Source organism: Gossypium raimondii, chromosome 11 (genome assembly GCF_025698545.1).
Source record: "Gossypium raimondii isolate GPD5lz chromosome 11, ASM2569854v1, whole genome shotgun sequence".
NCBI lineage: Eukaryota > Viridiplantae > Streptophyta > Magnoliopsida > Malvales > Malvaceae > Gossypium > Gossypium raimondii.
In genome coordinates this window covers 62502558-62519917 of record NC_068575.1, presented here as the reverse complement: position 1 = coordinate 62519917, position 17360 = coordinate 62502558, and the positions used below count along the sequence as shown (strand labels likewise).

Below are 17360 nucleotides of genomic sequence, written 5' to 3'. Positions count from 1 at the left end.
TAATGAGATTAAAAAAAAGACATCATTTTTGGGTTAATTAATGCCCCCAAAAGTATATTTCATTTTGAATTCACGAGGACATGATGTAATAATTAAAGGTTGTCTTCCTTAGAGAATCTGAAATAATTATGTAACAGGAAACATATGCATATATATATATATATATATCACATGATGACTATGATACCTTAAATTAAGTTGTTTTAACCACTCATAACTAAACACATTACATTATATCTACAATATCACGAGCGAAATTAAAAATTCTTTTAAGGGCCGAAATAAAATTTTAAATTTTGATAGTCTATATATTTATAATTCTTAAAGGATTAAATTAAATTTTCATAATTTTAAGGGAGCTAAAGTGTAGTTTTATCTTTACTAATTTAAAATTTTAAAATTTTCTAAAAGTTCGAAACAACAATTTTCCATTTTAGGGGGGTCGGGGCCCCTGCCAGCCCTAAATCCGTCTCTGTACAATATTATGATAATTTTCTGTATTTAAATTTTACTGCATCTTTTTATTGATTTGTAATAATTAGTAATTACTTTTAAGAAGAAATATGGAACCAAATTTAGGGTTGGAATAACCTACCTTTTTTTTAATGTTATTACTATTATTTTACTGCATCATTAGGTTACCAAATTAGCATGATGGTAGATGGGCGCATGCACGTGCGTGTGGGTGAATAATTAGGTCTACCACGTACCTACAATCATAATTACACACGTGCACATAGTTCATTGATTAAGGCGAAACCAAAGCAAAGGCAATCCATACCAAAACCCTAGAATTTGAATCATTCATGTCATCAGTTCATCGGTTTAATCGCTCTAATCAATTTTAAAAATAAAAAAAAATTAAGTTCAACCAAATTGTATTGGTTCCTAGTCCAACCAATTCAATATCATTCTCTTGATCGATATTTCAATCGATTCTTGGTCCAATTAGTACCTCAACCAATCCGACCGATCAATCTAGTTCAAAATCGTTGGAAATAAACAAGTGTTGGAAGTAATGGCATGGTATATTATAAGAGTAGAACCAATATTTTTAAAAAGGAACCAATAATTGAACTAGTTAGACCACTAATCTTGATCCAATTTGTTCAATTAGTTGAACCATCAATTCAACTGTCCAAATTTAAAAAAAGAAAAGAAAAAGTCAATAAAAATCTAAATAAATATAAATATAAATAAATAACAATTTTAATATATTTAACTTTTTTAGAGTGTTTTTTTTATTTGGGTTTTTTTTTTTTTGAGTTTTATTGGTTTAGATCAGATTTTAGCAAATAATTGAGTCTAAAAAGTAAAAAAAAGTTCAGTTCAATCGTTTTTTTACCAACTTAGCTAGTTCCAATTCTTGGTTCAATGGAGGTAAGTGCTTTGCTCAAAACCTTGATTTAATATTTTAGTCCAAATCGGTACACTCATCAGTTCACGGTGCAATTCAGCTCCAACAACATTGGTGAGGACTTTGGATACATGGATGAATGTAAAGTAGGCAGTCAAGCCCTCAAAATGGGCAATTCTAATTTTTCTCCTTATAAATTTATAAACCATAAACTTGTATTTTGGTTCTCTTAAAAAAAATGTTTAGTCCTTTTAAAAAATAAGGAAATTATAAATTAATATATGATAAAAATTATATTTTAACCTCTCAAAAATTTATAATTTAATTCTCACCCCTCTTAAAAGTTTTCTAAATTCATGCTTGTTTGAAAAACGTTGTTAAACTACAAATCTAGAAAAAAAAAACTAATTTTCATGAACAGAGATGGAAGATACATTGATTCTAAAAAATAAAGAGAGAAAGAAAACATCATCTTAATGTAAAGAGATTGTTGGTAAATTTGTAGGGCAATGGGACCATTTTCTTTAAGGAATGTTGAGCAAAAGTGGAACAGTGCTCCTTCATTTCTGATCAATAAGAAGCCTTTGTTTTTTTTCATTACCCAATATTATTATTACTCTAAAACCTTTTTCTATTTTTGCTTTTTCTTTTTTCATAATATTTTTCCTCTTTATTTTATTTGATAGTGGGATCTTAGTAAATGCACACCTCTAATTTGGTCCACATAAACAAGAAGCCAAACAGAGCCTTTCATTTGCTTCCAATTAAGAAAGTCTTCATGTCGGTCCTGGATCCACTCCACCGGTTGGGTGAGTCCATTGATATGGAAATCTTCCATGTTAGGTAATTATAAATTTAGAACTAAAGACTTATCTCCTATCATTTAAATAATTGTTGAGATTCCTGGGTTTGTGCGCATGAAAATTTAGTTTGGGTGAGCATGGATAAAAATGAATGAGAAAAGATGCAACAATTGTAGTGCAATCCCTTTCAATCTCTCTTTCCACACCATCTTTAAAATTATTGGACAAGAATCGGGCACTATATGCTTCAAGAGTTGTACATTATTATTCTTTGTTTCTTCTTACCTAAATTTTTGCAAAGTAGGTTATTTCCCTTTCGGAATATTTTTAGTAATGCATTGTGCCCACAGTTATAATATACGGCTTTAAATCCTTTGATTATTCAAATTCGAATTTATGGATTAATTTTTTTCTGCATTACAACTCTCCTAATATAAAATAATATTTAACTATGATTAAAACTGTTGATGTTATTATAACTTCCATAAAAAATTATCCTTTAACAATCTCAATGACCCAACTTGGTTATTAATTAATCTCGTGCATGCTATTAATTGGCTTAAGACATCGATTAAAACCTTACCTTTCAGAGCAATGTCTCCATTAAATGATGCATTAATTATATGGGTTAAGTGGAATCATGAGCCACGCTTCATGTATATGGATGATGCTGATGGCATCACATTCACAGTCACACACCATAACAACAGGTCCTCGGTCTAAGCCTTTTATATATTCATTCATGATTTAATGTTGAGCGACAGCCGGACCGTGTGGCAGCACGGGGAGCTCGGCCTTAGCCAGCATGCTGCTGCCCATGGCATGGCGTGACTCCACATTAGCACGCATGGTTCAATAAAATAAAGCTTTTACAATTTTTTTAAAAGGAAACTCTTTTTTAGCACACAATTTCCACTTCAAAACTTTATATAGCGATAGCTTCATGTCATGTGATTTAACCAAAAAAAAAATGTTTTTTTAATTAAACAAATGAGGTACTAGCTGGATTCAATTCGATAAAGTGATATTTCAAGATTTTTTTCCTAATAAATTCCTTTTTAGTCTTGTCTATTGTGTCTTATAGTGGGTTTGGATGGGCGATTGGGTGCGGTGCGTTTAGTCTACTTTTTATCTCACGTTACAGTATCACTACAGTATCTAATCTCACTGTCACCGCTGTTTTTACACTAACCACAGGTAAAAGCACCACCCATCCAAACTCACCCTTAGTATAGCTAAAGCAATTTCTCTTTTAGGTGATGTCGTTTAAGGTGAGATTATGTAGAAAGATTTTTAGAATATTGAATATAGAGAGGCAAAAGTAGTTAGTTTAGTTAAAATATTCATCAATTCTTACTGTTAAAAATTAGTGTGATTAACAGAATAACTAGACAATTACATATAGCATGTTATGTGTACCTTATGTTGGTACAAGAACCAGTTCTCAATAATAGAAATGGATGCAATTTTTAACAAAAGACTCATTTACTCTTTGATTCAACTTATAAGAACTAATTTATCCTTTTTTAGTACAAAAGCTTCTATGATACATTTAGGAATAGAGGAATAATTAATGTGCGTGCATGATATATTGTGCATTAAAATTTTACAATATATGTATGCTAATTGAGTGTTAATTCAATTGATACCATAATTATTATAACATGCATAAAATGTGAGTTTGAATGTACTTAAACAAACACAATTCTTTGATTCATGAAATACAAAATTCTAAAGAATATACATTATGAAACAATTTATAAGTTTAGATTAAGTGTTAATTGTATATATTTATAACAAAATCAGTTTTAAATTAGCAAAACATAAATATATATGTGAATAGAGTCAATATTGTACAACAGCTAGATGCTGATGTATTATTATATACAGTCCATAAAATCCCATGGTCAAAATTATAAGTCGGTAGTGAATGTAAGTATAGATAATTCGGTTCATTGCATTCATCTAAAAGACATATCAATTCCATTTTCTGATTTTATTTTGAAATCTAAACCTCTCAATCTTAGCATAAAATATATATTTATTTAGTTAATGAAAATTAAAGAAACAAGCATAAATGTAATGGGGACAAAATCTAGTTTAGAATAACGAAATAGATGTTTGGATAATATCCATATTAAAATGTGTATTCGAGATAGAGAAAGATTTTGGTTAATTTCATTGGATTTGGATTTTTGGCATTTAGCCATTAATGTCTGTATTTTAGCATGTTAATAAAATTGGGAGGCTTCCTTTCCCAATTATCCTTCCACATATCGATGATTCTTTTAAAGAATTTCATCATGTGGTGATTAATCATAACCATTAATTGATGTTTATCAATATTTAACAAGGATTATTAAATTAATTTTCATTTTAAATTAAGTCGGTAATTCCACCCAAATACAAAGTAATTTTACTCAAAATCATTTTAAAAATGTAATGACAAATTTAGCCTTTAAAAACTAAATTTAACTCTTATTTTTAAACTTAAATTAACCCTCAACCTTTTAAAATGAGTTGAATTTGACGATTAATCTTTCAGAATTAGTCGAATTGTTTTTTATTGAAAATATTGACTGAAACGTTAAATTTTTAAACATGACAGCTCGCATGGCAATTCACATATACTCCACGTTATATTTTTAAATTTTATGAATTTTTTTAAATATTTTTATAAATTTAGAATTATTTATTAATGCGTTCTATAAGACAAATAATGACACTTTAGCATGAAGTACATATGGGATGCCAATAGTTTCATTAAAAGAAGTAATTTAACTCAAAAAATATTAAGGATCAAACTGAAAAAATGTAAATATTGAGGATTAAATTTGATATTAAGCCAAAAAATTCATATTTCTAGAGCACTAATTAAAGGGTAAGTAAAATAGAAATAAAGAAGCACAAGTTGGAATGTGAGAGGTGATAGAGAGAGATGAAGGGTTGATTTAGTATATAGAATAAAGAAAGAAAAAAAGCAAGTGGGAAGTGATGGGGTTATAGTTATAAGAGGCACATTAAACGAGGCATGAAAATGTAGGAGGGTTGCCTATTCATCTCCGACAACTAAACAAAGGCCAGTCTTCACTGCCTTTCCATTTGTACCCAAAAGCAAAGGCAATGGATCGCCCCCTTCCAAAGTAAAAAAGAAAGAAAGAAGTGCTTGTCACACGAATTTTAGAAATGGCGATTGTCAAATCTCAGGCTGTCTTCGCTTGTATTTGATGAGTGATGACCCCCACACTCACCCAAAATATTTTCACCATCCCATGTGATTGAATGAGTAAGTGGGGATCTTGTTTATATATATTAGATAATATAATTTTTTACTCTTAAATTTTGTAATTAAGTTCATTTTAGTTTTTTTTTTGGTTATCTTGGTATTTGAATTATCTATTTTAATCTCTAAATTGAGATTTTATAAAGATTTGATTATATAAGTATTTTTAAAAACATGATTAGATTGATCAAGAAGAGTGATTGATCTTTTGAGAGTTTAGTTAAAACTGTTATACTTGTTTCTAGTGTATATCTTAAAAACATTGTAAAAGGTAGCAATCTCAAGCAGTAAATAATGTTCTAAAAATCGGACCGTTAATAAGATTGGTTTTTGTTTAATTGATTCAATCACTAATTTCATAATAATTATTTAAATAATTAGAAGTTTTAAAAATATTTCAATTACAAGTTAATTTTTTGCCCCAATTTTTATTTTGTATTGATTTTAAAGAATTTGTTAAAAATTAATTCACAATAAGTCGAATTTGTTAACTTTTAGCTTAGGTTAAAACTCAAAAAGAGAGGAGATAATTTCCTCTCTTATTTTCTTGGTTATTTTCATTAAAATTTGTCTTTTCACTTAGGATGCTCATGGCATAGCATTCCCATGCAAAGAAAAAGAAAAGGTTTGTAAATGATTAAAGCGAAGAATTAGTAATATTAGAAAAATCTCAAAAGTAGTGTCTTAAAAAAAGAGAGATGAAAAGAGTAGGAAAGATTGATGAGCTCAGTAACGTGCACAAAAACAAAGCCACTAATAAGAAGAAGACGATGTTATAAGAATTCCAAAAGGAAAATTAAATTAAAACCCCAACAGCAAGTGTTTCTTTGCTTCCAAACACACCAGATAATGCTTCTTAATTTTTACCAAAATCCACGCATCACTAAATTATTAATAAATTTACATTAAAAAATTAAAAAATATCTATTTAAGACATTGAGATGTTAAAATCATTATTGTATGATCTTTTCTGTTACACTACTCAAAACCTTTCATTTCATTTCCCATCTACAATTCAACTCTTTTAATGAAATAGTTTTGAATATTACGAATATGATAGATTCCTTCTTTGATATTTGACATTGACTATTAGATCGACTTGAATCTAAAATATGTTCTTGTACTCGATTATTGAATTATTGCTTAAAACTCGTTTATCAAAATTTTGGCAATTAATAACTTAAATAAAAAACTTTCAAATAATTTAATCAATTTACAATTTAGTTCTATTTTTGTAATTATAATTTATTTACATAAATATATTAAGAAAAATATTGACACACTTGTAGTCTTGTTTAATCCTTCCACGCGCATCCAAAGCGAGTGAAATTCAAACCCTATTAAGACAAATAAAATGCTCATTAGTTCATTTATCACGCGCTGTCACCTGTCAGTGCATATTTATTTTATGATTATTAATTAAAATAATTAAACTCTTTTTGCTATTTGTATAATGGCCTCAACATCCCACGAGCCTCATATCTGAAAAAAAAAGAAGCTTTCATCTCTTTCCAGTATATCCTTTATATCTCGCTGCAAACACCACTCCTTCAATTAGTTCTCTTTGAAAAATTTCATTATCTTCAAAGGGTTTAGCTTTGCTTTTTTTTCATTTCTTTCAATTTGATCCCCATGGCTCTTGAAACTTGGTTAATAAAAGTGAAGAAAACGATTTCTAACACTGCCAAGATTTCAATTCCAAAGAACTCAAAAGCTTCAAAGCATGTTAAATCCACCGTCGGAGTTTTATCTTTTGAAATCGCCGGCCTTATGTCGAAGCTTCTTCACCTTTGGAATTCACTTTCCGATAAGAACGTAATTCGTCTTCGCGATGAATCGGTATCTCTCGAAGGAGTCCGTAAGATCGTGTCGAACGACGAGTCTTTCCTGTTGGGGCTGGCTTGTGCGGAGATCGCCGAGAATGTTAGGCTGGTGGCTAAGTATATTTCGAGGATAAGCAAGCGGTGTCAAGACTCGGGTCTTCAGTGTTTTGATCGGTGGTTCGATGAGTTCGCTAACTCGGGTCATGATACCCATAGTTGGGTTTTGAGTTCTAAAGAAATGGAAGCTAAAAACAAGAAGATGGATAGGTATGTGACGATCACGGCCACTTTGTATAAAGAAATGGAGGAACTATCGACGGTGGAGAACAATTTGAGGAAGTGTTTAAAAGAATACGAATCTTCTTCTTGTTCTTCTTCTTCGATTAAAGAGCAAAAGATTATTGATTTGCAGCAAAAGCTTTTCTGGCAAAGACAAGAAGTTAAGTATTTAAAAGAGAGATCTTTATGGAATCGAAGCTTTGATATGGTTGTTTCCATGGCGGTGAGATCAATTTTCACTATCTTAGCAAGGATCAAACTTATTTTTGGGATTGGTCCTTCGTTATTACCGCGAAGTCTATCAGCTTCTGCAACTGTTCATCCAACTGAAAACCCTAACGGATTCATGTCAGGTCCATTAAAAATTCCTTCCGAAGAAGAAAACAAAGATTCGAGGTTCGGGTTTTTCGAGTCGAACACAAAGCTCCTCAAGCCTCCGGCGAGCACGTTAGGTGCGGCAGCTTTAGCTTTACACTATGCTAACTTGATCATCATCATTGAAAAAATGATCAAGTCACCACAACTGGTAGGCGTTGATGCAAGAGATGATCTTTACTCCATGTTACCGAACAGCATCCGGTCATCTTTAAGGGGTAGGTTAAAAGGAGTCGGGTTTTCAGCCGGTGACCCAATCCTCGCCGGAGAATGGAGAACAGCTTTAGGAAGGATCTTGGGTTGGTTATCACCATTAGCACACAACATGATCAAATGGCAAAGTGAAAGAAGCTTCGAACAACAAAACTTGTTGCCTAAAACAAATGTTCTTTTATTACAAACACTGTTCTTCGCCAACAAAGACAAGACCGAAGCAGCCATAACTGAGCTGCTGGTCGGCTTGAACTACATTTGGAGATTCGAAAGGGAAATGACAGCAAAAGCATTGTTCGAATGTAGCAACTTTAATGTGCAAAGTTGATAATTTTCCCTTTCTGGGAATTTTAACTTGAGAAAATTTCTGCAAAATTTTATGTCAATGGGGGGTTTTCAGATCTTTCTAAGGGTTCCTCTGTAAATGGTATAATTGATAATATATAATATTATAGAGATGAATTTGAGTGAAAATTTGCATGGCTTTTCATCGATGGCTTATAGTGCATGTGAAAATATTCCATTCATTTTTAACTCAGTTTTGTTTTGTTGTTATTATTGGGACCGATATAGATTCATTACCTTGTACACTAGTTTGACTATTTATTACATTTGCTTTCTTCTGCATAATGCTATTTCAATTCATTATTAATGATAAATCATGAAATATTCTTTATAATTTCGGCACTTCATATACTAAAAATATGTTTTTCAAAATCTTTATATTTAATGATTGAAAATGTGAATAGTATATGCACACGCTAGATTCTTCAACTTTAGGCAAACTTTATATATCTATATTTTTTTGTGCATTTGTAATTCCACAAATATTGGTAAAGCATTTAGGAACAATTCGTTATTGATTAATAAATATTATTATTGAAGCTCTAATGTACTTTATAAAGCTAGTTGGGTTTATTTTATTAATGTAGCAATAAAATATGGGGAAGACTAGTTGGAATTTTTTAAATTATCACAAAGGATCTAGCTTAGCTTAAACTATAAAGAAAAAGTACTCCTCCATTATTCTGTTTGCCATCTCCATGGACCATTTTGTTCATGTCTCTTTGTATTTTTTTAATTGGTGCAAATATATAAAATCTATATGTATGTACTTTGTTGATTGTACAGCTCATACTTTCACATATGGCTAATTAAGATTCAGTTTTCTCGTAAATGTTCCCACCTTTTGTCTCCCCTTTTGGCCCCTCATCATTTAAATTAAACATTTTAAATAAGAATATGATAAAAATTAATTAAAACATGCCGATTGAGTACTAGTTTGGTTGTGAGTTTAAGCGTGTTAAAGTGCGTTTATTCTTCTATTTAAGGATTAGGATGAATTATGGATAATTCTAAGCATTGTATCAACTCAAACATTTTCAAGTACTTTCACAAATATAATTTAGATTATAATAATATCTATGTGTTAATTAAAAAAGAGAGAGATGTGACGAGCAGATACACATTATCCCCCACCTCCCATTCCATGAATTTCTTTTTTTCTTACTTTATTAATTATTTTTGGGGTGATTTCATATGCTACAATTTAAAAACCAGCCAACCGGCAAATATATCTTTGGACCAATTCTATGGGACATACGTTTGATTGCTAACGGCCACCACTGGCTGCCCCCTGCCGGAAGTAGTGGGACGAAGGGATTCTTTTTATTTTTTTTATATGTGAATCAATACAATGCACGCAACAAAACATAAATAAATATTCACATCATGGGGGTGAGAGGGTTAAGAGTTTCAAGAAGGGATGGCAAGTTGTAAATAAGCTGTTTTTAGCATCGTGACCACATTGCTATTGGTAGTGAGGAATGTCGTTAAAAAGTTTGACAAATCTGTATTTGGTTCTTAAAAACCCGAAGGAATTTAATTATATTATTATTTTCTTAAAATCTGTTAAAAGAGTTGGAAACTCACAAATCAATGTCCAATTTGGGTGAGGATGTTCAGACAGATGACATGGACCAGATCCGAACATAATGCGATATGTAATATGGCTCAATACCCCTTCAACCTCTCTTCTTTTCAATACATAAATACCTCTACATTATTCCAATTTACTATTTCTAATATCCCTGCCACCTCTCGTCTTTTGTTTATAAACCATATAACTTCAATGTAATGCAATTTGATTGTTTCCCACCGATGAACTAGTGGTCTTCGAAATTGATCTCAGAACATTTGGTTTCCAAATGGCTACTCTTGGCCAACCGTCTCATAGCTTCCTCGTTGACTAATGGTGCAAGCAGCCATGCAACTAACATTCTAACAGCTTCATGGGAGACGTCAATGTTAGAGATTCAACCTTGCATGCCAGCATATTCTTCTGATCAATGCAATCAGCTTGAATTTAAAAGAGTAATGTCAATAGATGATGAAAAGTTGCCTAAATTTGTTTATAAAAATACTTGGAACATTGTAATACCTGAAATACAGTTACTAAGTACAAATTTAAATATCTAACCCAGTTTCTTGATTATAATATATCACTGGCTCCGATTTGGCCGCATCCAAAGCAAAAGAGGGTTTCTAACAAAAAGGCAAAACTCAGTTGCTCAGTCGCCCCTATGTTTATATACTTTCAGATGATCTGGAGACGGAAATTGCCCCTCGAAACAAACAAAAGTGGGAATCCTCTCAAGACAGATAGCTTTAAAGGGTGTTCATAGAAATGACTTCTCGGAAACGAGCAAACCATTGAGCATCAGAAGAGTTGGTCTCCTGTGGGACTTGCTGCCTTTGTTGTTGCTCCTTTTGTGACCGCTGCAGTCCTTTGTCTATGATAAACCGAGCATAGTCGACTGGTTTTGTTGGAGCTGAACAGAGCTTAGGCGCTGGAGCCGATGGAAGAAGGGAGACCAAAGCCCTGGCAACCTCATGCATGGTTGGTCTCTCAGACGGGTGTCGCTTAGTGCACAACAAAGCAAGTTGGAATGTCTTTCGGACATGAGTCAAGTTCATGCATGTAACTGAGACTTCTGGATCAACCGCTTCCATCACCGTATTATCATCAGCCTTTGACAGTATCTAAATAACAATGAACACCAAAAATATTAAAAGGCTTGCCCCTGGCCCGTGTTTTGACAGTGGGGTAAAGCTTCAAGTTAAACTCACCAGTTGATGTAAATTCGATTCATTGTCCACAGCCTTTTTCCCGGTCAAAAGCTCCAGAAGAACAATGCCGAAACTATAAACATCTGATTTTTCATTAAGACGTGAGGTACGGGCATATTCTGGGTCAATATAGCCAATGGTTCCCAGAACATAAGTAGAGGTGTGTGTCTTTGTTGTTGGTATGCACTTGGCAATCCCAAAATCAGACAGATGAGCCTCAAAATTCTCGTCTAGAAGAATATTCGAGGACTTGACATCCCTGTGAATAATTCGAGGGCTGCAATCATGGTGAAGATAAGCAAGCCCTTGTGCTGCTCCAACAGCAATCTTCAACCTTGTTTCCCAGTCAAGCTTCACCTTTTTGGACAGCCCTGCAGCGCATTAATTGACATGAATCAGAAATTGCTAAACAGTACAAATATTCAAGATCAAAGAAAAGCTAAAGGCATGTCAACAAACCATGTAAAAGATCCCACAATGAGCCATTCTCCATATAGTCATAGAACAGAAGGTTCCCGTACGGAGATAATGAGTAGCCATGCAAGCTGACAATGTTCCTATGTCTTATACTGCCAATGGTTTCGAGTTCAGTCTCGAACTCCCTCAAGTTGTTTGGGAAATGGGTGTAGAGTCTCTTAATTGCAATTGGACGGGAATTTTTCAAAGTACATTTGTATACCGTGCTAGAAGCACCATAGCCTATGATATACTTATCACTCAAATTATCAGTGAATCTCATTATATCATCAAACGTATGAATAGCCATATCCATGTGAAGAACAACCAGCTTCGGCGGATGCGCAACAGATTTCATAGGACCCTTCATCACTTGCTTCTGTTGGTTCGACTTATAAATCGCAAGAACGGTCATAGCCACCAAAGTGATGAAGCCCAAAGTCATACAAACAACAGCAGCTCGGGAGAAAACTGCTCGAGAACATAAAGCAAGAGGAAGTGTTAAGGATATTCAAATGAGCTCAATGACATCACAAGTTGATACCTCTAGACTTTGGCATAGATGGGCCACAGATTGATCCCAACCAATCTCCACAGAGCATTGGGTTTCCTAGGAAGCTGACAGCCATATATAAACGAATTAATAAACTAATCTGAGAGGGCTTTTAAAACGAAAAAAAAGAGTAAACTCGCGTACCTATCGGATGAAAACCGGGAGAAGTTCCTTGTCGGAGGTACGACGCCGGATAAGTTATTGTACGACACATTCCTGGGGGAGTAGTTAAACATATTCAGAAACAATCCCGAAATAACGTAGAATGAACTAAATTAGAAGAAAAACAGAACACAATCTTACAGGTTAGTAAGACTGAAACAATTCGTAAGCTGCTCAGGGATTTCACCTTGCAACTTGTTGTTCTTTAGTATTCTGTGATTTCGGAAAATGACTTAATGGCATTAGCTTTAAAACTAGAACACTGAACATAAATACCTCCATCAAGCACAAGGAACAAACTTACAGAGAGACAATATTTTGCAGCTGACCAAACTCTACAGGAATGTTGCCAGTTATACTATTGAATGAGAGATCACTACAAAGGGAAATGCGGATAAGTTTATTCAGAGTATCAAATAGGTTGTGAAACCGGTCTTAAAGTCACAAAACCTTCTTACATGATTTGTATGCTTCTGAGATTCCCAAACTCAGCAGGTAGTTGTCCATCAAGTTTGTTATCACTCAAGTTCCTGCAAATGTAAAAATAAACTAAAGAACCGTACTAGTAAGAAAATAACATGGATTGGAAAAATAATACATCGGAGTAGCTCACAGTGTAAGAAGATGCTCCAGTTCACCTATGGAAGCAGGTAGAGGGCCTGAAAAGTTGTTTCCGGATAGATCCCTGCAAACACGACCGTCCCACAAAGAAGTTCAATATAGAACAGAAACCTAAACTTTTTTTTTTTTTTTTGGGGGGGCGGGGGTAAAAGGCTAATTCACTTACAAAGTATCAAGATTAATGATATGTCCAAGTTCGATAGGTACCCAGCCTTTGAAATTGTTCAAGGATAGATTTCTAAACACCCAAAGATGATCAATATGTTAATAAGACATTCTTTGATGACAAATGAACAAATATTTTGGGATTTAACCCAATTATAAAACTTACAAATAGGTTAAGCTCTCTAAATTCTGGAAGCCTGGTGGAATAGACCCATTTAGGCGATTACCATGCACATTGCTGCATGAAAATTTGTTCAGCTGAATCAGTTTTTAACATTTTAATGAAATGCACATAAAGACTTTGAACATTCAAATGGTAACTTACAACTTATTCAGAGCAGTGCAGGAGCTGATGTTATGCGGAATGGGTCCTTCTAAATGATTGTTGGCAAGATTCCTGAGAAAGCAGTGGTAAATTAGATGGATAATAGCAAGAAATAAATAAATGAGGTAAAGTGATAAAAACCTACAATTCAAACAACTGCTCCAGCTTCCCGAGCTCGGCAGGGATAGAACCAACGAGTTGGTTGTCATTTAATTGTCTGCATAACGATTAACATTGTGAAAGTCCAATAAACATCTTGGATAAGTGAATGCTACCACTTAAACAACTGCTGAAATTTACAAGGTACGGCAACTCACAAGTAACTAAGTTTTGACATATTGCCCAGCTCTGGTGGAATTGGACCGGTCAGCTTGTTTCCATGAAGGTACCTGCCTCGGGATACCAACAATTCAGTGTACAGAAAGCAGAAAAACAATAAGTTCATTAGGCTATAGAAACGCACAATTTTCCAGTGAACGATAAATTTCCGAGTATTGGTGGAATATGCCCGACTAGTTCATTCTCACTCAAGTCCCTGGAACAAAAGAAAAGATCAGAACATACATAAGCTACTTGGTATAGCATGTCTAAATCGGAAATTTTTGGTCAACAAGATTCTACTCAGATTTTGGAAAAACAAAATACTTACAGTACAGCAAGGGCCTGCATTAAACCAATGACCTCCGGGATGTTCCCAGTAAGCTTATTTCCTTGAAGTGACCTATCATGAGAATATTAGACTTGTGTGGATAAACTATACATAATTTGCAAGACCCTGAACAAGATAATAAATATGCCTCGAATAAACTTACAAAGTTGCAACTTGAAGGAAACCAATATTGTACGGTATCTCCCCGGTAATCCGATTATAGGAAATGTCCCTAAAGTTGCCAATAATGTAGGTTTAAAAATTAAAGTAACTTAATAATAAACCAATAATGCCAGTAAATCATAATAAACCAGCACAAAAAGATAGAGGTACCCATTCAACTTACAAGATTTCAAAGCTTGTACAATTACCAATGCTGTCCGGGATGCTACCGCTTAAATTGTTTCCCCGAACATCGCTGAAAGCAATTAGACTTTTGCAAGTTACAAGAAAAACAAAAAAAAAGAATAATAAATAGACCATGGATGTTCGGTACTTACAAATACCATAGGCCAGTCAATTGACATATATCAGGTGAAAGAGTTCCAATCAACATATTGCCGCGCAAGCCACTGTATAAAGCAACCAATACCACATGAATACAAGCAATAGTTCAAAAGAACCTCGGATTTAGACTTTGCAGTTATGTAAGGCATCCAACAAAAAAATATCTCAATAATCACGGAACTAAAACTTACAGATACTGCAAGACTTCATTCCAGTAGATTAGCCTCGGTATCTCTCCCTTAAGCTGGTTTCTTGCTAGATCACTGAAAGTTCAAACTCACATAAAAAAACTTATAGCAAGCTTTCATCTTAACAAAGCTTCCGAGATTATCGAACAATGTGATAGAACGTAATTAACTCACAGAGTTTTCAGGTTCGGAATCTGGGTTAAGGTCGAAGGAATAGGACCTGTTAGCTGATTGTTCTTCAAATTCCTAAACGGAAGGATCACAATTACATTGCTACAAACAACCTAAAGCATTATCCGGAAAAAAAAAAGACCGACAAGCAAGCAGCAATGTATACATACAAAAATTCTAGCCGCTTGAGCCTGGATATGGAGAAAGGTATGTCACCATACAAAAGATTGTCAGATAAGTCCCTGCATTATATGATAAAAATCAGACATAACCAAACAAACACCATAAACACACAACCGAACAAACCAAGACATACAGATAAACAAGCGAACCACAGTTTCCAATCTCATCTGGAACTTGTCCAGTCAATTTGTTCCCCATCAAGTCTCTGCCATGATAGAAAAACACAGGGTTATCAACAAGCTAATGAACACCTAGAATTGAAAAAAAAAACTTAAAAAAGACATACAAGGACTGCAAGCTCCTTAAATCACCAATGGCCGGTGAAATCTCCCCGCCAAGAATCAAATTTGACAAATTCCTTAAACCAAACATAAAAAAAGCACCAATATCAACATCAGTTCAAACACATAGCATGGTAACCCAGAAATAGTATAACAAATAAAGAAAAAACTCACAGGGAAACCACAGCAAGGCTAGAATTGTCACAGAAAACACCACGCCAAGAACAAAAGTCAAAATTGTTAACATCATCCCAGTCGAGCAGTACATTTGCCACATTGCTAAAGGATGCCTTTATCGACATCAACGCCTTCCCTACACCCACCATTTATACTCTATATATCAAGTACTGGTGCACAACAGTAACAAGAGCTGGAAATGTAAAGAAGTCAATACACTTCTCCAATGTAAAACGACTTAGTGGCTAAAAACAGACTATCTCCTCTGTCCCCATAACAGGTAATGTTAATGACCATGAAAGTTGAGAAAACACTCGGACCAAGAAAGAAGGAAATCGAATTCCGAGCTTAATGCTTCCAAAATGCAAGGAATATTAATTTACAGCACTTCTTACGTGCTCTTGAGCTTAAACACACAAGCTATAACAGTGAAAAATGTTTTCCTACAAGGAAAACAATTACCCCAAATGATTTCAGCTCAAAAACACATTGTAACAAGCTCAATAGCTACATTCACTAACTAAACCACCCAGAAAAGGAAAAATAAAAAAGAGTACCTTCGTCATTGAGTGAAGAAGCATGAGAACAAAGAAGAAAAAGAAGAAGAAACGCTATCACCATTACTAAAAGCTCCTGCCTTCTCATTATCTTCTTCAGCAACACCCCTTCCTCCATTTCTCAAAACCTCACCCGACAACGCGGTAAAACAAAATCCAATAACGACGACGATGAGCCAAGAGACAAAGAAAACGAAAGGTTGGTACTTTGTTTTGACAAACCAAAGAAAAAAGCTTTAAAAAAAAAAGGGTTGGGTTTATTACGCAGACAGAGGGAAGGAAGAAAGAACAGGCTTTTAGCGTGAAGCCGTGAACTGCAAGGAAACAGAGATGTTATTAAGAGAGAGAAAACAAAAACAGAGTACAATACACAAAACACACTTTGTGTTTCTCTCTCTCTTTATCTATCTCAAGCTGTATCTGTCTGTGTCTGTCTATCTCAAAACAGACTGTGACAGACACAAGAAACTATAAAAGACGTTGTAAACGGCGGTGAAGGGACGTTTGGCGACTTCACTTCTGATAATAAAAATTTACTACTGAGTCTCTCAGACCAAGTTTGATTTAACGGAATGGGATTTTATTCCGAGTTTTTTTTATTATTTTTTTGGATTTTCGACGTTTGGATAATGTCTTCTAACCGTGGGTACGTGGCAATTAAACCAATTTCTTTTGGTTAAAATATAACATTGATCCCTGTACTTTTTAAAAATTTGTAAATACATCTCGGTACTTATATTTTCATGCATTTAATCCTCTTACTTTTCGGATTTCAAAATTTAAGTTCAGTTACTAATATTGTTAATTTTTATTTAAACTTGTTCCGACATTTTCAAATAAAAATATTAATGACATTATAATTAACTTGAATTTAACAAAATAATTTTAATAGTTGGACCTAAAATTTGAAATTCAAAAATAAAAAATAATAAATTAAATTTCAAATTTATAAAAAATATAAAACTTATGATATAATTTTAACCATCTTTTTCTTTTGATCACATTGTGGCTATTTAATTTAATACTAACACATAATGCTTTTTTAATTATATTGAATATGAGTGAAGTCACAAAATACAACACCTCAAACTCAGCTTGAGCGT

General features: G+C 33.5%; 2 protein-coding genes across 4 annotated transcripts; one reads left to right on the top strand and one right to left on the bottom strand.

Annotated features, from left to right (window-relative positions):
- The first annotated feature begins 6938 nt into the window (after positions 1-6938).
- LOC105801755 (hypothetical protein) lies at positions 6939-8627 on the top strand. The gene has a single exon (XM_012633023.2). It carries the CDS (start codon positions 7076-7078, stop codon positions 8459-8461), a length of 1386 nt encoding a protein of 461 aa, XP_012488477.1. The 5' UTR covers positions 6939-7075; the 3' UTR covers positions 8462-8627.
- Positions 8628-10492: 1865 nt separating this feature from the next.
- Positions 10493-16753, bottom strand: LOC105801756 (LRR receptor-like serine/threonine-protein kinase ERL1). Of its 3 annotated transcripts, none has more exons than XM_052624294.1 (26): positions 16258-16753; positions 15698-15836; positions 15529-15600; positions 15376-15447; positions 15230-15301; positions 15063-15134; positions 14892-14963; positions 14694-14765; positions 14540-14587; positions 14357-14425; positions 14194-14265; positions 14008-14079; positions 13862-13933; positions 13690-13761; positions 13545-13616; positions 13386-13457; positions 13221-13292; positions 13047-13118; positions 12892-12963; positions 12738-12809; positions 12575-12646; positions 12416-12487; positions 12263-12336; positions 11722-12189; positions 11263-11633; positions 10493-11175 (listed from the first exon to the last, which is right to left on the bottom strand). In XM_052624294.1, exons 1-26 carry the CDS (start codon positions 16373-16375, stop codon positions 10801-10803), a joined length of 2958 nt encoding a protein of 985 aa, XP_052480254.1. In that variant the 5' UTR covers positions 16376-16753; the 3' UTR covers positions 10493-10800. The 3 variants fall into 3 exon arrangements, with proteins under 3 accessions (XP_052480254.1, XP_052480256.1, XP_012488478.1); XM_052624296.1 differs by having other exon boundaries at positions 14540-14611; positions 15698-15893; positions 16258-16752; XM_012633024.2 differs by having other exon boundaries at positions 14540-14611; positions 16258-16752.
- Positions 16754-17360: the final 607 nt, after the last annotated feature.

Coding starts and splice junctions, on each gene's coding strand:
- LOC105801755 (XM_012633023.2), top strand. CDS start 7,076: ATGGCTCTTGAAACTTGGTTAATAAAAGTGAAGAAAACGATTTCTAAC.
- LOC105801756 (XM_012633024.2), bottom strand. CDS start 16,375: ATGGAGGAAGGGGTGTTGCTGAAGAAGATAATGAGAAGGCAGGAGCTT. Junction 12,488..12,574: donor TGTTTCAGTCTTACTAACCT/GTAAGATTGTGT, acceptor CTACTCCCCCAG/GAATGTGTCGTACAATAACT. Junction 11,634..11,721: donor ATTGTGGGATCTTTTACATG/GTTTGTTGACAT, acceptor AATGCGCTGCAG/GGCTGTCCAAAAAGGTGAAG.